This window comes from Nyctibius grandis, chromosome 16 (assembly GCF_013368605.1).
Source record: "Nyctibius grandis isolate bNycGra1 chromosome 16, bNycGra1.pri, whole genome shotgun sequence".
Classification (NCBI taxonomy): domain Eukaryota; kingdom Metazoa; phylum Chordata; class Aves; order Nyctibiiformes; family Nyctibiidae; genus Nyctibius; species Nyctibius grandis.
In genome coordinates this window covers 1,412,985-1,439,812 of record NC_090673.1, presented here as the reverse complement: position 1 = coordinate 1,439,812, position 26,828 = coordinate 1,412,985, and the positions used below count along the sequence as shown (strand labels likewise).

The following is a 26,828-nucleotide window of genomic DNA, read 5'->3' as shown; positions in this document are numbered from 1 at the left end:
GACAATAATTTAACCTCAAATCATCTTTCTTTATAACTCTACTTCAATCTTAAAAAAAATTATAGAAAAAAAACCACAAAAAAACACAAAAAACCTGACAATGTTTCTTTTTGTTCATGACAAAAAAATATCACACCAAAGAGAAGCAGAGCAATACTGCCTCGGGCACTCTGATAGGCCTCTTTTTGAATTAGAGTTTACATTCTCTTCTTGCAAGGAACTACCTATAACAAAAAGAAACTAATAAAAAACAGGTCTAGTTCATCTTTTGCTTCACCAAATTTGCTTTGCTTGCACATTGAACTTAAAGTAGTGCTCTGGGTAGAATTACTGACTTAGGTGTCAACAGACTAAACATGGACACAATTTCTGAACTCCAATATTTCTATTGAAGACACTCATAGGAAGCATCAGTACAACTGTGGATGGACCAAATGTCAGTCATTTCTGGGACGGTGCTTACAGCTTTAGGCAAAAAAAACGCAAAACCGCTGTTCTTAATCTACAGGGAGTCTACTTTAAAGTCATTACTTCTTTGCTTCTTTTCCATGTGAATGACACTATAATTAAAAGTTCTTTACAGAAACGTCTGTATCTAGATTAACAGCTGATTGCAGATGTATTAAGCTTTAAGCAAAAGTTAACACTCATTAATGAGATTACCTGTTGTGATTAAGTAAGGACAAACAAAAACAAACCACCTTGGAAAATGTTGTGACTGAGAATGAACTCAAGTTAAAATTACTCCCTTAAATAAAGTCACACACACACCCTCTTTAACAACAACATTATGACTCTATTGAAAGTACAATTTCTTTGCATTTATTGGAATAACAGCCCTACTCTTAAAGGACACATTAACAGAGAGTTAATTGCAACAAGTGCTTCATCAAATTCTTAAACGCTTCAAATGCTGAAATAGTCAATGTTTCAGTAGTATTTGGTATCTAAATTGAGTCTCTCAAGAACTCTTTAAAAAGAAAAACCACTCGAACTCCTCTATAAATTCAAGGAAAACTGTAAGCTCAGCTAGTGAATGAACATAATTTGTTAAAATCACTTAAAAAAAACTCCATAAAAAAGTTGCAGTTTAGCAGTTATTTTCAACCTGCAGTTAAAAAGGCACTAGCTGTCAGTCAGTTTTCTCACCCAACTCTATCATGAAAAGAAAAACTGACAGATCACAGGAGCTTGCCTTTGTAAACCAATTCAGGAACTTTCATGCTTCTTATTTGTTAGGTTAAAGGTTAAATTGCTGACCTCTGCCCTCCTGCTTAGCAGCCTTTCCCTTTTTCTGTAAAGCTTTATTTTGGGGCTGTATTTACATGGATTAGTCTCTTTTCACGCTAAGAAGGAATCTGTTCACAGCCAAAGCCTTAGTTCTGGTTGTACAAAAAGCAGTCACAATTATTCAGCAGCAGACAATGACCATATTGTGGATTTACAAAAAAACCACCTCAGCCATGGCAAGTTCTGTCCTTGCTGCACAAAACAATAGAAGAAAAATCTTATCAAGCATTCAAGAGAAAGCAAACAAAGCAGGCCCACTGTGAACTTGATGAAGATGTCAAGCTCCTTTAAAAAAATATAAATCAACAAAAGAGTTTAAAGTCTTGTGAGTGAGACTTTCTGTGCTGAATTTTTCTGTCTAGTTAAACAGTGCCAGCAGTAGCAATATAGTGCAGACTAGTAAATACTTGTGAAATAGAAAAGACTGTAGACAGAAGTAGTTAAAGCGTGAAGGAAAAAGGACAAACGGATCTCTTCCGACAAAATAACTTACAGAAATGGAAGAACATTCAGTTATACTTGATATCAACATTTTGGGGTTTTATTAAATTTAGTATCATCAGCTAAGAACAAACCTAAAAATGTGTTCGATGAAATTTATGATGACTTGTAATATGACTGATAATGATAAGGAGTAGCAGTATGTCTCTCTTGCAGAGACAGAAACCTGCTAGTTCTCTCTACCTGTGGAAGTCCTATCATGGAAACCATAGTGATAACTGTAGAATAATTTTCAGGCCCAAGCACATCATGACTTCTCCCAGTAGAGTTAAGGACTTCGATTAGTTTAAGTTATAACATTCCTGATCTACTGGGAAGGGGGGGAGGGAAGGAAAGAGCTATTACAACACAAGGCTAGAACATGAAAAGTAAAGAAGGAAGTACTTAAACTACTCACAAGCTTCTAGTAGGAACAAGATTAGTAGTACATGCTACTCTCAGAGCCAATTCAAATGCAAATTTCATCCTTTCTCTCAAACAATGATAAACTCCCTCAGAGTTAATAGTTTCCTTCTAAGATTCATCTCCCTTTTCAACTTAGTGGTACGTTTTAGAGAAAAGAAAGAAGCACATGGAGAGTCTTACAGTAAGATCTTTTAAATTCTGTCATAAAAGAAGTAGTATAAACTACATTTCCTTTACTAATCCAGTGAACGTTTGTTAAACTCTAACACACTGACACTTTGTCCATGCTATCGCATTTACGCTTCTAACTTACCATGGTTTAAAAAAAAAAAAAAAAGAAAAAGAAATCCTTTAGCTGTACTAAACCATTTCAGCTTTTTCCTTGAACACACAGCAAGAATTTATGCTACACTCACAAAAAGATGAAAGATGAGGTCCTTGGAGAGAAAGGCCTTTTGGCACACCGCATGGTAAAGCTACAGATTTGACATACTTTCATAATGTCTGCTTTGGCGAGAACACAAAAACCCCACACAAAAGCATGCTACGTCCTCCCAGACAGGGGTGCAGGGGGAGTGTCTTACTCTTGTGAGCATTTACTTTCAAATGTTCATACTTTAGAGACTATTTTGATCGGTTACTTACGACTAACAAATTCTCTTTTTCTACATGAACAGTCTGACAGACTACAATTCTCCTCATAGCTCCATCTAACAAGAGAGGATCTTTGGCTGAGGTCCAGCAAGATCCTTATATTTGTCACATCGTATTTCTGATGAATGATGTACAGCAGTTTTAAGATCACAAAGTTCTTTGAAAGTTAAAAGAAAGATTTCTTAAGTAGTTAGTACGCTTTCACTTTCTTTATATAGGTATTTAAACTAAAATTGCTAGTAGATTCTTTCTACTTCTGCATCTCAAAAAAAACAAAACAACCTTTTAGCTGAGGTTTGAAAAAAAGGAAATGCAGTTTCAATGCACTTTACTTGCAAGCATACAATATGTCAATAGTATAGAACTGAGTTTCGAGAAGTCCTTAAGCTAACTTAAGCAGTTATGATTTGTAAAAGAAATAATACATGTTATTTGTAATGCACTACCTCAATTTCTGAGAAGTTTTACTATTACGAGATGCCATAACAAATATGCAAGCCCTCCATTAGAAGGACTTCACAATCTCATAAAATGCATTTTCCCTTCCTTTATTTGGAGTTTAAAAATAGGAAAAGAAATCCAGTAAAATAGTAGTATTTCTTACAAAGCATCTATTTTGCTCTCAAATTATCCACCGCATGTAACAATTCCAACAAATGAGTGAGGTCAGACCAGGTTGTTCAGGCTGTGATCCAGTCAGGTGTTGAAAACCTCCAAAGATGGAGATGGCACAACCTTTCTGAGTGACCTGGTCCAATATCTGACTGTTCTCACGGTGAACGCATTCCCAATATTCAGCTGGAATGCCTCTTGATTCAGTCTGTGCCATTGCCTCTTGTCCTCCTGCCATGCACCACTGTGAAGAGCGTGTATATCTCATCTTGATGAACTCCTCATAGGTATGGAAGGTTGCTATTCAGGTTCCCTGAAGTCTTCTCCAGTCTGAACAAGCCCAGCACTCTCAACCTCTCCTCACAGTGCAAGTGCTCTAGCTCGCTCACCATCTTGGTGGCCCTCCACTGAACTTGTTCCAGTTTATTGATGTCTTAGAGCCCAGAACAGACTTTTTCCTCCTGCAGTCAACTGTCTTGGTAACTAAGATGGAGCCATCTCTATGATAATCAGTGGACAATGCTGCTTTCACTCATTGCAAAAGTTATTAACCAAATAAACATTTAATGCAAGATTCTTAACAACAACATGAGCAATAAGGCTACTTGTATGTACAATTGTCTGTCAGCAATTAATAACATAAGTCAGTATCTCAGATTTCAGCAAGATGCAAGTGAACTATGAAATACATTAAAGCTTTTAATTGTAGTTGGTATTTAACAGTCACATGGAAAACACCCTTCGCTACACAAACAAATAGAGGCATGTTTTACCATCCCACAAGCCAGACAATCTCCCACACTAGACCTGTTACAGCTTTGGAGCAATTCATTCTCCTCAAGACCGTGTCAGAAGATTGATATAAGAATTCAGAGCATTGTAAGTGATCAATAGCACTATTATACTAGACACAAACTTCAGGAACAGTTGTCTTAGGTAATTTTGGGATCCATTACATAGGAAGAAACATTTTTTAAACACACCAGATAATTTGCTCCTTACACACCTTTTATACATTTGCTTTTCTTAACAGTAACTGCTCCTTGCCGTTTAACACACATTCCCTAACTGAAAAAAAAAAAAGTTGATATATATTCCTGGTCTTCTAGCATAGGACAGCTGGCCAAGAAGCAGATAAGACTACATGGAGGTCTCTAGGTCTATATTTCTAGTATGGTGATTTGTGGGGAATACAGCATAGCTGTTAGATACAGTTGATGCTGCAGAAAACCAAACAATCATCTTCATTTGGAACACAAGGACAGAATATTTGGGGATACACAAATCCAGGACTTCTGAGAATAAAGAGCACCTCTTAAATATAAAAAAAATTGGTTGGGAAAAATCTTTTTAAAGATTATTCAGAGAGAATTAATAACTTCAGAACATATGAGTTGTAAAAACAGTTATTAAAACTATTTTTTTTACTCACTGAAAACAATTTCTGAAGATTTTGCACCTACAAGTGCATACAACAAACCTAAAAACATAACTAAGTGAAACTCCCACAGAATCAGTTGGTTTATAGAACAAAATGTATACTAAATTCTCCAATTAAAAACCTGTAAAGTAGTTTCCGTGCTTTTTAACCCACCTTCCCACAGCAGGGAATTAATCCCTCCAGGGGGATGCAAACAAACTTCAAAGAGAAGATTATACCCAGACACTAGTACTGTACAATGTAATGTACATTGTACAATGTAATGTACAATGTAATGTTTATGGTCAAATTTGTTCAGATTTTCTGGCACTAGAATCCAGGTCAGATGTGCAGAAACAAAGACCAGTTATTAAAAGGGCTCCTGCAGTTACATCAAACAGTCGTGATGGCATAGAGCAGTAGGACAAGCCAAAGCAGTATTGCAGTTACAGCTCCTATGGCTTCGGCAGCAAAGGAAAGAGTTGCAGCTATTTGACTTTTGCCGATTGTAACAACCACACACAGATACAAAAGGAGATAAGTGGCTATCTTATCTCTTAGGAGATAAGTCAATAAGATGTAAAAATCCTTCCTGTTGGTTCATTATGCCATATATACAATACACATATGATCATTTCATAAAAGATAAAAGGAATATTACTTCAGTATATGCTGACTAAACATAATGATTTAATTTTGACATCCCTCCTTTTTGCAACATTCTAGAGATTGATCTCACAAACCAATATCTTGAACTAAATTCTGGGATTACGAATTTCAACCTTTGCTTTTCCTGCCTATTTGATCAAGTTCCTCAGGCTTAGAAAAAAGTGCAATTGAAAATTCACAAATATACTTCCATGTTGGTTTCAGCATTTACAGGACTAGCAATAACATAGGAATACTTGTCAGAAATAATATTACAGAAAAATACTTGTATAATTATGGCTTGATAGCAATGTTTGGTAAAAATAGTTAACCAAATCATAAGCTGCTTTCCTGCCTTATTTCTAGATAAAATCATTTGATCCAAGGAAGAATTCTGGGAACAGGTAAAAATACTTCTGTAGACAAGCAAGAAAGAGGAAGTAAAAATAAATTCCACACAAGAAGCTTTAGAGTATTTTTTGGTTTAAAACTACCCATTTCTTATATGAGTAGCAAATACTAATCTGAAAATGCATTTACTTTTTCAACCTAATGAAGTAAGAGTTACTTCTATTTTAAAAGACAAAAAAAGGCAAAACAGTCAAAGAAATGAGAAAATTGCCCACAATCAGGAACAGCGGCGAGAATTTCTAATTATTTGTCCTACCTGGAAAAGATTCCGCAGAACCAGTGATTAAGGTATCTTTAAAAGCTAGAACAGCATAATATTAAATATACGTCATTATCTCACACAACATGGTTCTTAAGAACAGCTTTAGCCAATAAATAGGTAGAATAACAGGGCAAAACAGTACCTTTCCCAACGCAACTGATTCCTGAATAGGTTACTTCTGCATACACTTCAAAGGTAGTTTCCGGATTTTGTCTGAAATTTAAAAAAAAAAAAAGTATTTAGCACACTGAGATTTTTTTTTAAGCATGCTTTCAATTACTCAATCAAAAAGGGTTCTAATAATGCATACGTTACAATGGCAACTCGATAAACTAGATTTCTTGTTTTAGTCTGTGATGATTTCACATCAGATCTTTCTGCCTTACTAGTGTGTAAGAAGATATGACTGAAGCTTAGCTGAGTTAGTACGAGCTGGGTGGCTAACAAACTTCTATAGAGAAAAAAAGAATCAAAACAATAGAAATCAAGCACACAGAACCTTTAAGTCAATTCAATTGTTGTGACTAGTCTGCATTTCTAGATACCAAAATATCACATGCCTATCATTCACAACTTTGCCAGAAAAAGAAAACCATGCCTTTTATATCACGTTTCAGAATACTACTCAGATGATAGAAAAACAACAGTTATTTCAGTTCTTGGCCACAATAGTAATTTTGATCACATGTGCAACTTGCAAAAGCAAGGATGAAAATAATGACAAACCCCATATATATATATATATATATATATATACGCGCTAGAATTCCTACCTGAATAATTTTAAAAATGAAACTCATCTTAGCCAGCATCTCAAACCAAACATATAAACGTGTCAAGGAGTTCAGCCTACTCTTCAGAGAATTTCTATTATTTTTAATCCTACTTTAACACCAAGAGGGATTAAACAAAACATTTCTAACCATGCCACAGGCCCACTCAGTGTAACTTAAGTGGCTCTAAGCCAAACCCCACACCTATTTAAATCGACAGAAAAGCTACCATTGGTTTCAGTAGCATAGGATCACATTCTACAGTTTTACAGAGCACCTCTCAGGAGCAACAATGGTTCACAATTCAATTAATGTTAATTTAATTTGCCACCAGTTCCAAACTGATTTGTCAAGTAGCCATTTTTCAGAAAACTACATTCACAAGTTACAAGAAAACTAAAATCAACAAATCAACTATTATTTTGTAGTAGAAAACAAACTTGCATAATTCTCTCTGTGCTACTTAAGAGTTGCTACATATAATCTGCTTCAAAAAGGGAGATTCTTAGCTATATTCCTACAATCATGCACAGGATGAGAATGAAATTATATCCACATAACACCAGAAATTTATTTTTCCTTTCATATATATTGCTGTGCAGCCTTATCTTACCCTCCTTATTTATGTCTTTATTTTTAGCACCCTGTTTCCTTCATTAAAAGTTTATAAATTTTATAATATTTTTATAGCTAATGGATAAAATAACAAACACCTTTTTAGTACTGTGTTAGAGCCTGTGTTCAAATTCTTCAGTGAAAACACTGTATAACACAGCTGGCAAGAGCACATACTATATACCAAAACTTTCAGACAAAAAGACATCACATTTTGTATTTTAATATTCCATGACAAAGGTCCACTTATTTCTATGAACACTGAAATTAAAGTAGCTTTGCCAAGTCAGAAACTTAGTATTAAAGGCTGCATTCCACAAGCTAACACCTCAGTATGAGAATGAAGTCATTGTTGAATTCTGAATATTTTATAACTTTTCAGTGGAATTAAGGAAACGAGTCACTATGAGACTTCATACAGTTTGCAAATACAGCATGAACATGCATCACAATATGTATATTTTGCAGTCCATTTTTATGACTATTAAACTACCCTGCAGACATCTAATGCCACCTGTGCATCGTATTGAAACCTCAACGCACTGAAATCATCCACAGCATTATAACCTTACACACACACATACACACAAGTTTTCTTTCCTCCCAATAATCACTTAAAGACCCATGGTCAGTTATCAAGTGAACATACAAATGCAATTAAAAAAAATACATAGGACATATACACAAAAATACGTAGTACCCCATTTATTTGCTAACTGGATAATTTCAGAAGGAAATGCAATACTGTTTTGTAAACAGAAATTTAAGAAGGAGCTCTGTGAGAAAAGAATGCTTTTGTGATAAACGCTAGTTGTATGAATTACTTCAAATCTCTGATGTAGAAATAGCTTCAGTACCAAAGCAATTCATAAGAAATTCAATTTTACGTTGAAGTAACATAATATTTAAAATATTTATGTGCCTTTTACAATCAAAATTACTAGTTTTTACCAAACTGCAAGAGATTGGTGCAGAATAAAATTAAATAAAATCCTTCTCTGAAGCAGTATGTATGGAAGTACATACCTTACGTATCTAAAGCCTATTTCAACTGTCATGAGCATTTTTTTCTACACATAGGAAAATGTGATAGCACTTATGAAAGAAAGTATCATTCTACTTAAAAATTGAGGCATAAGAGAGGAGCCTGACACTGTTTGATAAATAGTTGTCTTATAACAAGAGTTAGTTACTCAACTCTTGCAGAAAAAAAATATGAGCAAAAATCTGTAATTGCTAACTCAATTCAGAAACTGCACCACAAATCATGGTTAATTTCCATATATTTAACTTTTTCTGCCTGATATTCCCTAGGTAGATAATATTACATTTCAGTATATAGCAAACTCTATGTTAAATATCTGAAAGTATTCCCAGATTAATATTAGGAATCTCTTCTGTCATCAGTGAAATACAACCACCTCTGGAAAGGAACATGCCAAGGTTTTTCTCAGTGCAATGCAATTCTGTTGAACAGATTGCTATTGACACATTATTTTAAAAAAAAAAAAAAAAAAAAAATCTTTTCTCTCTTGTAATGTCTTGAGTACCGAAGGCTACCAGGAAGTGACAGCAGCCAGGTTAACTAGATTCCTATTTTACACTACCTCGCTGGCACAGAGTGCCTTGCCCGTACTGTACGACATGCTCCAACACGAAGCTTAACCCAACAGTGTAACACAACACTCAATTTACCTTTTTTTTGCCTGCGGCTATACACAAGCCAAAGCTTACAGGATTGCTGGCAACTTCTTGATTTCTTTCACTTCAATCTGATGCAGCTACTGGTAATTTTCTCTAAGCAATCTTTCACTGAAATGGCTCGTTACTATACATCCACCAAAAATATAACTGACACATACAGTTTCATGCAGAGTATATCACAGTGTGTGCAAGTGATCATGTGCCAAGGAGTTTAATATCCCTCATAATTAGCAATCTATAGCAAGAAGCAAGAGATCTGACTACTGGATTTTTGCTAGGGCTCCAACACATGCTGGCGACACCACTAAAGGAGGCATGCCTCAGTATACTCAGTTATAAAATGGTTTTCTCATTCACGCTCGCACCCGCCCCAGTAAGGGAGCTACCTATATACTTGAAAATTTTTGCTGGATTAAACATCCAGCTCAGAAGAGCAGACCAGAAAAGCCTCTTGCTCAGATAGGCTCTCTCATTCTTTATATATTTCAAGATTGTTTTGAAATTTTGTCCTTACTGTACTTGGGCAGAGTGTTCTGCCTGAAGTGGAAAAAAATCAATTTATTAATTGTTGCTCAAGGCAAAGTTGCTTAATGACACAATGGACAAAATGCTTTCTCACAAAGTCCAAGAGGAATGAAAAATAATGCTTATCTGGGGTTATCACCTGTGTTTTCCTGGTGACAGAGAAAGACACATGCTTCATCTGTAATCTTTAAAGACAGTTTACACTGAAAGACTTTGCACAGAAAAAGTCCTAAAGTCCATTGGCTGTAATAAATACCTCTAACTGCTACACCTCCTCACTGGTACCAGTGAGGTTTCCAGGTTTCCAGTTGAAGCGTCTCATCCGGAGTGATTACACTCACATTCAGCAAAGTGTATGCAAAGCCACTAAAGGCCAAATTAGCAATCGAAAACCCAAAAATGGTAAACATAGCTTGTGGATCCAGTATGTACGCAAAAGAAACCACATTTGAAGTGTGCGTCAGCCTTTTAATAGATTTAAGATAAGGTCATCATGAGAAGTCATTTCAGATCATAATCTTGAAAGGACCCAAGCAAGCGTTACCACTGCAAGATCCCAAGGTTCAAGTTACACATGTAACCTGCTCTGCTGTCAAAATAGTAACAATTTTAGATTCTACCTGTATTTCAATGTAAGCTAAGAGTTTAACTAGTTTCTCAGACTTTGATTTTTTGTAGCAACAGTTAAGAACTCATACACCAAAAAAGTGCAAAAATTATCCCCACAGTATCTCCCGAAGAAGGAAGATTGCTTTCTGGAACCAGTCACTTCAGTGCTATCATTACAAGCACCCATTATCCACTTATGTCTTCCTAAAACACCTGGCTGGACATACACACATTTACATCTATCCAGCCTATGGGCTTGGAAACATGAAGATGTGTCATCACACTAAGGCACTACAAACTATGTCTCCTCCAGTCGCATACTCAAGTTAAACAAAAGAGGTGAAAAGTTAAAGCCCTATGTAATCTTGAACAACACTGTGTTCAAGACGGAAAAGCAATTGCTCAACAGCACCTGCTGAAAATGCCGAATAAAATACAATCTAACTGGATCTCTCCCCTCTATTACACCTTTCATGCATAAAGATGTCAGCACTCCCTGCTTGGTGATAGCTTTACTACACCTCTACCTGTCTCAGAGGAACTGAATTTGCCTGGAATGGCATATGAACGAACTGAGATCTTTAATGTGACAATACCAAACGTACCAACAGGGCTTACCAATAAATCAACTCCCAGTTTTATGAAAATTAAAAAAATATTGAGGGCATGGAGCTGCAGGCCCAACACATTAATCACTTGCCACACTATTCTCCTTCCCCCAAATCCCCTTGCTAATACACTTCAAGATATCACAGCTAGACTATTCATCTTTCCGTTAGCACACTCTAACCTAGGCAAGGAGGCTTTGAACTCTCTCGACCCCACCACACCCCCAAAACACACGTCACCAGCGCTGGCAGTGAAGACTCTGCCGTTCCAGCAGCCCCAATCCTCCTTACGGCCTGCACCGACAGAATTCAGGCTGCCCTCACAGCCTGGCCCGGTGCGCTGCCACACGGAGAAGTGAAGACAGGGAGAAAGAGAGCAGAGAACAGAGCAGGTTTGGGTTTGAGGGCGGGAAGCGACACTCTCCTCCCCTCCTCAGGGCAGGGGGCACAGGGGAGCTCCCCGCCGCGGGGTCCTGCCGCCGAGTTGGGGTTTGAGGGCACGGGGCCCTCTGCCCTGCCGCCTCCTCCCTGCCGGCCCGCCAGCTGGCCGGCGGGCGCGGTGAGAGACACTCTTCCCCCTTCTTCCTCCCCCTCTTTCTCGCCCTACCCCGAGGCCTGTCGGCTCGGCCGGGGTCTCGCCCGCGCGGCCTCCCAGGGAGCTGGAAGGAGGGCGGGGAAGTCCCCTTCCCGCTCTCCAGAGCCCTCCCGCTTTCCTGAGGGCCTGCAAGCGGGGCTGGAGAGCTCCGGGGGGCACTCACTTGATCCTGGATCCCATGGTCTCTGGGGGGCCGCATAGGCCCGGGCCAGAGAGAGAAAGAGGGGAGGGGGCCGGAGCTCGGTGGGCTGCGCTCTCTCCGCCGCTCGCCCCCTCACTCCATCCCGGCCCGCGCCGCCGTCGCCCCAGCCGAGTCACGGCGCGGCGCGAGGGCTGCCGGGAGCTGTAGTGCGGCAGGGCCGCGCGGGCGGGGGCGGGGCCAGCGGCCGGCCGGCGCCGCCGAGCCCGCCGCGCGCCCCGCTGTGTTGGCCTGGCAACGCACGCTGCGCGCGCGCGAACGTTCCCGCCTTGCCCCCTCCGCGCGCCGGGCGGGTGCCGCCGCTCCCCTCAGGGCGCCACAGGCGGGTGTCCCGCGGCGGAGCGGGCAGCGCTCCTCGGAGCCGCTCCTCAGCCGCCCTTCCTCAGCCGCCGGCCGCGCTCAGGGGCGAAAAAGCAGCTAAGAGTCGTACCGAGCAGGAGCGCGAGGAAGGGAGCCGGTGGGACCCTCACCTCCAGCAGCCGGTGGCGGAGGAGAGCTGCCTCCCTTCCCGCCACGGCGCTTCACGTCCTGTCAGTGGGAACTGAACCGTCAGGCAGCCCCTGAGCAGGGCCAAAACGCGCCACAAGCGTGATCTAGAGCCCGTAGCAATCCACTGGGGACTGATATCCAGACCAGATGAGGACCAGGACTCTCCATCCTGGAAAGCCCTGTAAAGAGGTGAGCCATCCCCATGGGGACAGTGCCCGGTGTGGCACGAAACGGGCTGGAGCCCCAGGCAGAAATAAGTGTCCGATGCCTCGGGACTACAGAAGTCAAAGAAAAAAAAGGCAGAGAGAGGGGCTGTGAGCTGGTACTCTTGCAGAGCTATGACAGAACATCTTGCACTGTTGGTCACAGAAAGCAAAGCTGCTGAAAAGGCAATAAAGGATGGCTAGAAAAGAGTTACAAGCCCAAGTAAGGTCATAAAGGGGACTGGAGACTTCCCAAAAAAGAAGTGAAGGAGAGATGAAATGCAGTCTGCTGAAAACAAAGCTTACGTTGACTCAAAAATGCCAGGAAGACAGATTTTGAAACGTGCCTCATTGGAGTTGGCAAACAGGATCAAACAGGTACCCAACAATTTTATTAAACATGTTTTACAGGCAGTTTTCAGGAAGGTTTAGACAATTTCTAGTGTAATTTAACAATTTCTAACTTTTTAGAGTTGGAGATGATCTGCAGTGAGGAATAAAAAAATTGGAAATTTGGCTGAAAAAGACCTCTAAACTGCAGATCACTGTGGAAGCCAACTGCTTGTCTGAAGAATCTAGTCAGCTAGAAAGATGGGAGAGAATACATAATATACTTTTATATCCTGTTTGCTCCCCAGGGAGGCTGAGTAGGAGAAATCATACCATCCTCATTCAAGTAATAAATACAAAATATGGTAAACATTTATGCAAAAAAGAGCTGGAAGATTTATTCACAGTTATACTAAGTCAAAGAAATGTTTGGGTAGACGAGGAGTGTTTCTAGTGCTAATTTGAGTACTTGAGATGAGGTACTTTGACCACAGGTTTCCACCCACACCCTCTGCCTCTGGCACGGGAGCCATGTGTAATCTCGGGCCTCAGCATTCAGTCACACCTTGAGCTGTGCTGGAGATATAGCTGTACCCAGTCCTGATCCTGAATTATTGTTCGGATTTCCTGGGTTGACCTTAAGACCTGTTACCTTGGTTTTGTCTGACTGGCCACTGGACTGTCGTGAGGATCTGTTGCTGCTAGCACCCCTGCTCTGCTTGCCCATCTCATGTCTGTGGGGCTGTGCCTGCTCACCGAGGCCATTGCCCTGCCTGCATTGTGGTCACCCTCAGCTCCTGACTAGCCTTCTTTAGGGTGCAGGGGGCCTTGGCTGCTCCCTGTTGTGCATTACATAAAGGTGATCTATATGAGTGTTCTCTGTCTCATACAGAAATACCCATATCAATATAAAGTAGCTTTTTAACCAAAATTACTGTGTTCAGACCAGGGATATTCTTCCCCTTTAAATAAACCAGTACACTAAAGGTGTCACTAAACTGTATACTAAACTGTACACTAAACGGTACATTAAACCGTCAAATGAAGGTAAGTTTATAGAAATATTGTTAAAATTGGTTACAAAAGCAAAAAAAAACCACAGTCAGTAATGAGGAAAAAAATAAGGAAGCTGGTAAATACGATGCTGGTGCAGTGTAAAATAACTCAACAACATGGAAAATAAAAACATTTTAAGAGTGGCTAACACAGTTTCTTAAATTTCATCACCCTTTTTGGAAAAATGATTGACATTAAACTTAAGAGGTAGAGCTAGAGACTAACAGCTTTAGCTTTTCTCTGTTCTGTTTAGTGTGCTTTTTAAAAACTTGGTAAACTTATTAATATGCACAGATCTAGTAAATATTTAGTGATAATTAGATAAATAGACAGTGTAGTATGCAAGAATAGCAGACTGGTTTACATTTCATAGTTTTTAGACTGGACATACGAAGGAATAAAATGCTAAGTGATTCAAATGAGCAATGTCAATCCTCTCACAGAGTCAATGAATGATCAGGAAGTATGCATTCACCCCAATGCCAAGAAAAAGTACAAAAATTGGATTTCAAGAACTAGACTGAGAAGACTGGATAGTTGAGGTGGTGAATGAACTGACAGTGGCTGATAATTAACAAATGCCAGGAAAAATGGCTTGCAAATTAGTGTTTGGTAATTACCTTTAAATACGTCTCAGTGAAACATCTATTTTGTACGTGACTGATTTGTACTGAATGAATTTTCGTACCCCTAGGGGAAGAAATTATAATAGCAACCCCATGTTGGTACCTGTTCATCAACAGTTTCTCAACCTGGATAATGTGCAGGTGCATGCTCAAACTTTTGAGCAGGAAATATTACAGTTACATAGGTTATGTGATAAGCATGAGAGAATCAATCCAAAACCCAATATGTTAGCGTATTTGAAGAAGAGGATGACCTACCTCAAGCTCACAGTTAATAAAGAGGAGTTTAATTAATAAAAATAAATGGGAATGTGTATGGAAAATTGTAAGGTTCTGTCCTTGCTACAGAAGACACGCTAATGGGCCTGGCAACATGAACACTGCAAATTCAGTCTGTGGAAATGCTAGTTTAAAAGACTGCCTAATAAAACAAGTGTGAGCTTGTAAATCTAGTAATGCTAAGACAGAGGAAACCAGAAAGGTGAGGAGAGGATAAGTGACCAGAACTTCTTCTAGTTAAAGGATAAAACAGACACTCAATATGGAATTACTATGGTACGTGCTAACTTTATTTTGTATCTATGAAGCAAGCAAAGTCAGATACATTCCAGAATCCAGTGCACGGATACAGAACACGGCTTGTACCCTCTAAATGGCCATAATAAAATAGAATTCATACAAAATTTCAACTAACTGGAGACCAAACATCTAAATATTTGTTCAAATTGTGAAAACTGTTTTCTGTGTGAAAGTGCTAAAAGACAGTGGGAAAACAAAAATGTTGAACATGATGTAGATGTTCCTGTTGAAGTGCAGGAAGTTTTTCTCTCTACCTGCCTAATATTAACTTGTGTTCCAAGCTGTAGAACTTTTTTTTTTTTTTTTGCTTTACCTGGTGTATTTATGTAAACAAGCTGCTCGTTAGGTAACCCAAATTATATTTTCTGCAATTCTGTTGATGGTACTAATGTCTGGAGCTGGCCCAATGGTTCGGTGGTAATTGTGTAACAGTTACAGGGCAGCAGAGACAGTGAAGCCCCTAAGGAAAGCGAAGGGTGTAACCACATGAGGGTTACAGAAATGCCTGCTGGCCTGTCCACAGAGCAATGTTTTTGAAGGTCTCAGAATAGATGAGCTGATTAACTGTGAATCACCCTCCCAGAAGAGACGAAGCATTAATAGCAAACAAAAGGGAAGCAGAACGGAAACTTCAGGCAGAAGAAAATAATCCAGCAATTAAAAGACTGGTGAAAGCCTTAGGATACTTCCAGATTGAGCAGAAAGTCTTAGTTCAATATCATAGAAATAGAGGTCTTATACTGTGCACTGTAGGATGAGTTTGGGTGAATGTGGCTGAACCTATATTTTAATATGTAATGCACCCACAGCAGCAAATGTACATGAGAACATAGTTAACTGTTTCTTCTCAGTCAGTGACAACCCTTCAGAGCATGCTGTAATCAGAATTTACTTGGGAAATTCTCTCTGCTACATCTCAGCCAATGGGAACGGCCAGGAAAAAAATGCTGACTTTATAGATCAATAGTTAAGCTTCATCTAAAAGGTTATGCCTTGAAAGAGAATATACCGCTACCTGAATAATATTGATTATAATGTTCATGTATGTTTTTCCAAATTTCTCAGTGGGTGAAGATTAGGAAAATCTCTACCAATGTTTATAAGCGGATAGAAAGCTTATGAAAGATATTTTTTATATGTGAAGCACAATTTTTTTTATCAACATCAAGCTTGTAATTCTTGTTGTTATCAAATAATATGCCTCATGAGTTATGGATCAGGTCATTGGCCCATCTTGTGTGCAAACAGCCTCCAGAAGTGTTCACATATGTTGCTTTAGAAAAAAGCCTGTTCTTAATGCTCCCAAACTGTGATTCAGCAGGCATTGTTAGGGTAGCTGGTTAGCCTTCAGAGGCATTAGTTTATGCCCTGAAACAAGAGAGAAGTTTAAATCAGCATATGTACCTACTTGTGTGGATGGAAATGGGTTACATTGACTTGTTTTCCATTACAATTTAAGGAACAATAATCTGTGATTGCACAGAGTGCAACTGATCTTTGGAAAATACAGAAGAAAATATAAAAACTGACAAAAAAAATGGAAAAAAAAAACAGTCATAAGAACATAACCAATGAGTTAAATCAAAAGCATTCTGCCTCCAAACTGAACACTGGCAGATGCTTAAGGAAGAGTGTAAGAACACAGAAGCCTGTAGAATCCTCTCCCAGCCTCCAATAAATTAATGATGTATTTTCTATATAATAGCTTTTGGGGGATTTTTCTTCCATTAATTTGTTCAGTTGCTTTTAAATCCATGTATAATTTAGATTCCACTACCTTCCATGGCATGGAGTTTCCTTAGCTTAATCACATGCAAGGTGAAAAAGCCCCCTCCTTTTGTTTGTGTTGAACCTGCCACAGTAATTTCAGTTGACTCCCCACCAAATATTGTATTGGATGTGTCAGGGAAGGGCTGTTTCTTATTTACCTTCTTCATGTCTTCCATGTTTTCATAAATATTATTTTATGGTCAAAATAAGAAATGCAGATGTATCTCAAGTTTTCTCATAAAATAAAAAAGGCTTTTTCTTTCCATTTCTGCATAGCAGTGTGGCAACATTATGCGTACTTTCTATATAGTACATTAAAAGCTAAGTAAGCAGTAAAATACCTTTCCTTTTAAGTGCTTGAAGTACCATACACTGAATGACCTTTTCATTCTCTATTCACAAAGAAATAAGAAATAACTATTCTTATTTCTGAAACCTGTGATTATACCAATAGCTATAACTCAGGCCCATGAAATCCTTTAATATAAAGAGCCATGCTGGAGACTCATTCCCCTAAAGAAAAGAGCCCAGGATGATTGACCTGAAATGACCTCTTCACTTTTTAGTGAAAAGAGATCTAAATATGGCAAACATTTCCTTGTGCTACTGTCTCTTAACGGACTACATATTCCCCCATCAGAATCTCTTATGATTAACAAAAATTAGTTATTTAATATTATAGGGAAACTAGCAAAATGCCTACCAGAACTATCTGTTCTTTGTCTTTAACTGCCCAGTGATTTTTCTGTCAGAAAATCTGTTTTCTTCTCTTTAATTATTTCCATTGTTTGCATCACTCACAATATTGATCACATTTTCTGTTTCAAGGTCTTTAAGCTGACTTTTATATTGTTGACCTAAAGAATTAAAGATTCACAAGTCTGCCACCAAAAAAATGGTGTTAAAATGACTAAAAATTAATTATTATTTTTAAAGAAACACAAAAACCCAATACATTTTTTGTTTTTCTTTTTAATTTACCTTTTTCCCTCTCTTTTTTGAGAGGGAACTAATCCAATCATCCAAACTAATATCAGGGGATGATTAATAAAAAAAAGTTCCTCTACTCTGTAGACTTCATTTTGGAGTCCTGAAAAAATCAGTACTCCCTCTCACATCACTCAATACCTGTAACTAGTGATAAAGCTCGGGTCAAAGAATTACCGATCTGATTAGCCTGTACCTCTCTTTTGAAAGCAGAGTATAGATATCAAATGAATGGTTCAACCTGAAGTTTTGTTTTTCTTTGACTAAGTTCTTATCCTAACAGTAGAAACAACATGCTTTACTCTGTGGCTTACCTGTCCCTCCTTGCATCTAGCAAAAAACCTCTTGCTATGGTTTCTCAGAATGGCACTGCCTTCATAGTGAAAACACACTGCCTAGCTGGTTCTTGCTCTGAAGCTGTTGAAGACACTATTTCATCTGCCAATAATAAAGAAGCAACTGACCTAAGTTACTCTTCTCTATTCACCTTGCTGTGATGGCAGAGTGCTGACTGTACCATTGCTCTATAAAGCAAAGTCAGATTGATGAGACAAAATCTATGATGGTGTGATTCCAGCTAGACAAAAAAAAAAAAAGGCCCAGTATGAAAATAGTTATTCAGATCTGTGATAGCCTTTGTCACAGAAGAGATAACCCTCCTGTGCTGAAAGGAATAAGATCACTGATGTAAATCAGACTGCTACGTTCAAGTCCCTCTAAGTTACTAATGAGCCTGGAAGAACAAGGATACTTAGGAGAAATCCAGAACAGCAAGACGTAAGTTGTTGGAGCAGGGGAAAGTACTTACTTCGTATGATACTAAACTCTTGAACAGTAGACTGCCCAGCTTAAGCTGGGGAGCTCAGATAGCATGAAAGAAAGAGAAGGAAAAAGAAAGAGATAAAAAAGAAAGAAAGAAGGAAGGAAGGAAGGAAGGAAGGAAGGAAGGAAGGGAGTGAATGACTGAACAAATGAATGAACAAACAAGGGAACGAAGGAATTTATAAAATACAGTGTTTCTAACTTAGTAATGTTTATTATTTAAAACATGAGTTTATATTTTGTTGCACTTGTTCTAGAAATAAAAATAATAAAATCTTGGTATGAAGTTTTGGTGTAAGCTCTATGTTTTTCCTCAGTTTTTCCTGTCTCACAGAGTTGATGGGATCCTAATTTTTTTTCAGGTTTGTCCATCTTCAGTTTTCAGTAGTAATTACTACAACGTTGTTATATAAAAATAAAACATGTTTTGAGCCAGGCTTCAAATACAATCACTACAATCACCATAAACCAAAAGACCACTAGCAGTGTCAACTTCACTGCCCTGCTAAGGGGGAGTCTGTTTATCCTTTCTTGCCATAGTATGGGGTAACATGATAACTATTGATGGCCCACTTCTTATTAAGATGTCATCAGACAACATGTTGTCATAAGTTATTAGTTTTAAATTATTATTTAGAAAACATCAAATAGCACTTCCATGATGTAAGCTGTTTGTTTTAACAATGGGAAAGTATGTGTTTATATCAAAATTTAACCACATAATGTTAAAATCAAGATTTAATTCATATTGCTATGTGGAAAATTTATCAAATATTCAAATTACTACAATCTTCGACAGCATAACAGTGATTAAATAGTATGGGCCTGAGTCTTATGTAATTTATACTCAGTTTATATTAGTGTAATTCCATATGATTGCGGAAGCATGACATTCTAACTTACCTTTCTGGCAACAGCTAGTGCTAGACAGCCAGTAGCTGTTCTGAACTTGCGTATATAAAATGGAGTTGATGGCCCACACATTTATTTTACCGATTTTCCTGCACTGAAGTTCAGAAGACATCAGTAATGTTACCCCTGATTGACAAAAGAGCAAGTAAGTTCCAGATCTGTCCATTCTTGTTTGTACTCCCCTTTTGTCTGAGAAGTTCAAATAAGATGTGCCTCATGTCCAATACTTGGTTGGGGAAGGAGCCTACTCATTTGAGTAAGAATTTAGGAGTTCCTGGCTAACCTGGGGATTGTCTGCTTATTGTCATCGATTAGTGTCTGTTGTTTACCTAATTTTTTAAAACGTAGCATTTTACTTGACAGACTGCAGGTTCATAATACAGGAGAGGTTTTTTCCCAAACTGTAGGCGTTATTTAAGAAAAATAAGAGTGTTAGTTTATTTCTAGATGTTACTTTGATTAGTTCTTTGATGCTAACGATTCCATTCCATATTGGGGGAAAAAAAAACAAACAAACAAACCACAAACCAAAGTGCACTTCTCTAAACATCGTCACTCATATTATACTTCATAAAAAGTCAATTTTATTTATGCAATTACTGCAACTATACAACATCAAGATATAATGAGGTAATACCATGAGCTAGGAAATACCAAACTCTTCCATATTTAGTGGAGGAACCTTAAAGAGTAAACTACAGCGGACAGTATTGCAATCCAGCAAATATGTTCCCTTTCTCTAAAATGGGGATAACATCCTGCTGGAAATGCTCTTTTGAATCTAATTCTGACTCTTGTGGTATTATTTAAAATTATATGGCGGGGATATCAGTATGCTCCTATATTTCTACCTCTAAATGGAGCCATCATTAATTGATGTGATTTGTTCTAGTCTTACAGTTAATGAAGACTAGGTGGCATTTCACCAGCACTGGAATAAAGCTCTTGGTCCTTGTTATTAATTCCCCTGTAAGTACATGCTGCCTTCTGGACTTTCCAGTTAGTTTTCCTAGGATGTTAAAAAAAAATGTTTTGATACATATGTTAGTTGTTTTAATCTTAGAGCTATAAAGACCTAAGTCAAGAAAAGCCTCTCTTAAGTAATACACAGGAGTTAGTTTATAAAGTAAGTAAAGTTGAACCACTAAGTAATAGTGACCACAATATAATTAACTTCAACATCCTCAGGGGAGAGATTGTACAAAAAATGAGGAAGCTAGTTAAAAAGACCCTAAAGTCAAAAGTGAGGAAATTAAAATCCTTAGACTCAGCATGGAGGCTACTTGAGCAACCATAACTGTGTAACAGAAGGCATGCATAGTCCTGAACAAAAAAGGAAGCTGACAAGCAAAAATGAGCGATAGGGCTACAGGAAGGTTCAAGAAGTTAGTATAGTCAAACGTATGTTTTTCTGAAGGTAGAATTTTAACTTGTGAAGTCAATAGTGATAAAATACAGTGGCTAAGATACATAGTGGAGATTAGAAGGATGACATATTAAATCACTGATTAGCCGTCAAATTGGTGTGCACGCATAAAAACAAGGAAGTGTGTCCATCTGTGGGAGGGGGGTTATATATCTATAATGATTGTTTTACATACTCACACACAAACTATCACTATAATAGCTGAATACCTAAGAGTTTGTCTGATCTGTATACAGTACAGACTACTTCTCTGATAAAGCTGAGAACTAGTATTCCAATTTCATCCTTCTTTACATTTCATCATTCAGAATTGTTGACTGAATTCTAGTTTTTGACATCTTGTCCTTTTTGATTTCCCTGACCCTGTCCTTTCATGGTTCTGCTGTTGCAGCTCTAATAATTTCTTCACTTATCCTTCATCCTGACATCACATCTCCAACTTTCTGAAGGTATTCAGCAGAGCTATATTTTTGCTCCTTTCTCCCCCTTCCAACTAAATCTTATTTTGGTGTAATCTCATTGTCAAACACAGATTCAGCTATCATCCCTAGGTTGCCAACTGTCAGATCCACTTATTTATTCCAAACCTGTCTCCTCCTATTCAAACTCAAATCTCACCTTGTCTTCTTGAAACGTCTTCATAGATACCTAACCATCAACTGTTGTTCAGGATGGGGCGAAAGAGAATTCCTTCAATCTTTCCTCTTCTGCAGGCTGTCCACACTCTTTTCTTAATCACTACGTACATACTGCATGTCATTCAGGTCCATAACCTCGTATGATCAGTGCTTCTGTTTTGAAAATGTACTTCACTTGGACAAAGTCCAAAACACTTTACATTAAAAAAAAAAAAAAAGAAACAAAGAAAAAAACCCTAAAGGGTAGTTACAATATCGAGCAAGCAGAAAGTGATACATTGAGAAGCCTGAATATTGAAGTATTCTAGCTACAGAAAAGGTAAAGCACAAGTAAGGAAAAAGCAACCTTCTTCTGCATTGACCCCCTGGTGTGCTTTAACTGTGACCTCAAGGAGCCATGTGTAGACAGGAGAGGGAGTTCAGTTTCCAAGGCCCGTTCACTCGTAAGGTCCTCTGCAAAGTCGCCCAACATGGGGTCCAATTAGTGCCACTTGTATTGGTGAATTTTTTTGAGAGACCTGCTGAAAGCAACTGGAATAAGATTCTCAGATTAACTTTACACAGGTCACTAGGCAGCTCTGGAGCCCTATACCATTTTTGATGCAGGGTAGATTTTGACTGAAGTCCGTAGGAGTTTTTGACTAAGTAACGAAGGATCAGGTCCATCCTTTTGTTAATTTTTTATCATTACCTGGTTCCTATCCTGCTAGCCACTTTCCAGTCTGTATTTTTATTACCTTTTCTATACATTAGGAATAGTAATATTTACTACTTCTCTTAAGTGCTTGTAGTTATATCAGTAAAAAAAAAGGTAATATTTAATTTCTAGAATTACCCACCCACCACTGAACTAGCAAAGCCCGTATAAATCATTCCAAATTAGTGCCTTGAGAAATGTTGAGTCCCAAGTTAAGCGTTATAAAGGCAGGAAAGAGGCAGAACAGAAACTAAATATAAGGTCCATCAGCTATATTTTTTATTTTTTTTTTAAAAAAAGTTAATTATTAACAGTAATCAAATCACACTAGCATAAGAAAAACAGAGGGGAAAAAACTTGCTTAGTAGTCATCCAACCCTGAATTGAGGCTGCGAAACCTTGTTGTCCCATGATCATTTTCTTTTGGTATGACCCAAACATGAACTATACACAGAGAAAGAGAAAGAAAGAAGAAAACTGAGCTGAAATTAGCCTCCTGCTCAGAGGGCACTGAGTTATCTTGCCTGTTTTTTATCCATAGATAATAAAAAGTAAACTAAAAAATATGTGTAATTCTCTGATATGCTTGAGCTAGAGCATATTAACTGTTAAACTATCACTATATCATTTGGACTGACCGCTGTTTAAAATACAGTAGAAAGCATTAGCATCATAAAATGTTGATTGGTTATGTCAGGATTCCAAGAGCAAGGCAGACATCCTTTGTGCTGATCAACATTTTAAGCTGAATTATATTGTTTAGTAAATGGTTAAGACAAAGGATGGTAAGATTTGTAAATAAGTAAAATGATTGATACAACACAGCGGGGGAAACATAAAAATACAAAACATTATCTCCAGTTTAGAAACTGGTAACGCTGTTCAAGAAAATGATGACATAGTTCAGTCGAAGTAAACCTAACTAAGGACCACAGAATTGGATCCATGGCTTGTATTTTATATCTGCGCTTAGCTGCTGTCTCCTATCAGATGAAAAGGTAGTGCTCAAAACTATTTTAAGAAAAATTGCTCCTTGCCATGTAAATGCGTGCTTACCAATGATTACTCACAAATACTCCATTGGGGAAACTGAAATAATTAAGTAAACAATTTAACAGCTGAAGTAGAAAGTGTTGATTGCTCTAGCTCTGCTCACCAGGCTGCTGAGATACAGGACTCCTTGCCAGCATAGCAACATATTTGGAAATAACTGGAGTTCCCATTTTGTCCCTTGTAATAAGCCAGTAAGGTGGGAAGTGGTAAATGGTGGAAAGACAATGAGTGTATGAACAGCTTCTGTTACTAATCCAAGCATTGTCCCTAGTCTATGGGTATAGCAGGGGACTATAATCACTATCTTGTGCTAGTGCAAAACATATTGTTTAATATATATTATTTAACACAATACCAACTTCATTGATCTGCTATGAAACTCACACGTCGAGTAACTTTTAAAACCGAGTGCTTCGTATCTCTGAATTTCTGGGGTTTTTTTTCCCCTTTCTCCTTTTTTTCTAATCTCTGACCTGCTGGTCACTGAATAAAACAAATAGTCTTTCACGGTGCCTGGCATGGTGCTTACAGGAGTTACTGTGTACCTGTGGCATTTGCATCTTTGCTTAACCAAACTGCAGTATATAGATACATTCGCCCCTGAAAATGGTGTACAATTTCCCCTTTCTCCCTCGCTTTCCCCTAATAGCAGGGAGGCACCAGAGGGTTGCGCAGGGCTGTGTGTTCCAGGCTGCCGGCAGGACCCTTGCGGACGAGGCTGTATTTAATGAGCGCGTCTTCACTGACAGATTCATTATTTGTGTTCGGTCGCTTCAAGTCAAAACTGATTAGTTACACTTACTGCAGCAAAGATTTAATGATTTTATTGTTTATCTTCAATTTATTTTGATTAACATCTCCGTTCTTTTCCTTGCAAGTGCAATTAGGTGTAATATAACAGCGACTACTTTAATTTTGCTGAAATTAAGATGAATAAGTGACGGATTATGGCACTTTGTTTAACAAATAAATCATAGTTAAGAGGACTGTATTAGTAATAAATGAAAAAACAGACAATCTAATTAAAATGCAGGGAGCTGATAGTTCAAGTTTCCAGAAATGTAATGAATTTTCATTTTAAAAATCAACTAGATTTAGGTGTAGTACTTACTTATGGACAATAAGATGACAGAAAGGCACATTATTTTGTAAATCATCTTAATTTATTGTATTATGTTGGTAGAAGGAAGTACAAGCAATGAAATAAAGGTGCATATTTAACTTTTTTAGGAGCTATGATTATTTTGTCGGGAAACACTGCAATTAAGGTATGGCTAAGAAAGAGACTGAGGGACTGAAATGAGGAAAAAAACTCATTAGTTCAATTCTCACATGTTCAGACTCCAGCATTTTCTGCAACAGATGAATATTCTCCAAGTCCCAGCCACAATTTTCCTTTAAGTTCATAAGATTCAATTCACTGCCACACAGCAAAAGCCTCAAGACACATAAGACGGAAGAAAGAACTAACAGAAAGAAAACTGAACTCAACAAACAGTGAGCAAATCAAGATTGCTCTATACAAGCATCCCCAAATCATGGGGCAAGTAGAGGGGCAGCAATCCTGGAGCCAGCTTACTGTGGGGGTCGTATGGGCTTAACTTCTGATTGAGGAAAACCAAGAGGAAAACGAACCCTTCAGAATCAGAAACTTTATCCCTCTGATGTTTAAAAGACCTTGTATTTGACAGGACAGCTTTGAAGATAAAGACCGAGGCACTCTCCAGCTACAGGCTGTTCAACACCCCACACTGCTATCTGCAATGCGCTTCACTTCAGTTTCGCAGAGTTCAGCCGTATTAGAAAGGAGACAGGGGAGACGTTTGTTAGTATATTGTGCTGTATTTCTGATGCTGCTGTATCTTGCCCAAGCTCTCTTTACAGAGCCTGGAAGAGCTCGGCTCCGTTCTACACATCTCCATCATCATTCCCTTCCCACCGCACTATGTCCGACCGGCCAGTTGCTCTCAGCTGGCCAACATGTAAATTTGTTGATAAAAATGTACACTGACATCCTTGACAACACAGACGAGATATCTCTAAACTAAGAGGCTGGCACTAAAGATGAGAGAGGACGAGAAGGACTTCTCCCTTTTTCTTAATGTGCAATATTTGGGGTTTTTTTTGTCTGTAGGAGGATTTTGTTCCAGGGATTAAGGTTAGAGAGGCCTAAGAGAGAGGAACATATGCTCTGTTAAGACCTTACTTTGACTCTTTTTCCCCTTTTGTATTAGGGATTTGGGGGGGGGGCAAGGAGAGAAGAGAGGAAGAAACCGAGAATGCAATTCCTAAGATCACAAAACCTGCAAGAGAGCACTTTGTTCTTCCTAAACTTTTAAGCGCTCTTCTGATATTACTGTTTCTCTCTTTAATCGTTTTAAAACATTTTTCAGATATTCAGGTGAAAGCCATTATTGAATGAAGTATTTATTATGATTTTGTCACAATTTTTTATTTGTTTTTCTATCTTAGTTAGGACTTTATCACTATACACTCCTTGAAATACAAGAAGTTCAGTGGCAATGCAAATTTATTCCAGCTAAGGATCTGCCTCATGGCCTTTAAAAGGGACTTAATGTCTGCAAAAAAAGATAATTGAAAAATAATTTCTGTCCAATGGGTGTAGTGGAAAAAAATTACGGAAGCCAGTTTTCCTAGTGTAAAATAAATGAAGGGAAGGAGGAGGTGGGGTGAGGATCTTTTCAGGCCTACTTTCTTTGTCCCTGATTATATTGATCAGATCTACTAAGCGCATTAAAACAGGTAGCTCTTCCTAAGTGTATAAAATCAAATAAATAAATAAATCTGGGTACTTTTAACAAGGCAGTATATGAACTTTTTTACAAGTGTTTCTGTGTGTCACAATCCCTCTTCTAATATTAGTTTTCAATATTTAATAAATAATTAGATGGTAGGTAAAGACTGAGTAAGAGAAGAAATAGAAGAAGAGAGAAGAAGTAGTAGAGAAGAAATGATGCTAATGACCAAATCAACCTGTGAAAAGCAGCCCTGCTCTGACTGGAGCCCCAGTCATCAGCTGAGTGTCATGTAGGAGAGCCAGGAAGAGCTGGGGGAGGTTGTGGAGGGGTTGGCGAGCTGGAGACTGGCAGCATCATTGGTTTGAACGGGCCGTGATTGATTTGTCACCAGAGGCCCATTTGACTGGGCGAAAAGCCCTTCTGATCTCAATCTCTCTCTGCCTCCTTGCCTCCGCTGTCCCTTTTTCCTTCTCTGCATTTTGACGCTGGCACAGCAGCTGGGCAAGGGGGCTCCAGTTGAGGCTGACACAGAGCAGAAGGGTTGAAGGTCACTGCTGCTGAAACTCTGTAACGACTGACAAGGGAGATCCGGCTCATCGTACTTTCCACTTTCTACCTTGCCTTTAGAACTCCAGAGGTTTACAAAGCCC

The 26,828-nt window shown here is 38.4% G+C and overlaps 1 protein-coding gene across 12 annotated transcripts in view; it reads right to left on the bottom strand.

Moving 5' to 3' along the window:
* DENND1A (DENN domain containing 1A) overlaps window positions 1-11,940 on the bottom strand; it is a 182,240-nt gene extending 170,300 nt beyond the window's left edge. For all 12 annotated transcript variants that reach the window (XM_068413818.1, XM_068413823.1, XM_068413819.1 and 9 more), the window contains exons 1-2: window positions 11,796-11,940; window positions 6,346-6,416 (exon numbers count right to left, since the gene is read on the bottom strand). In XM_068413818.1, coding sequence (XP_068269919.1) covers window positions 6,346-6,416; window positions 11,796-11,812 — 88 coding nt within the window. In that variant the 5' untranslated portion in view covers window positions 11,813-11,940. The remainder of the gene's footprint in view (window positions 1-6,345; window positions 6,417-11,795) is intronic.
* Window positions 11,941-26,828: the final 14,888 nt, after the last annotated feature.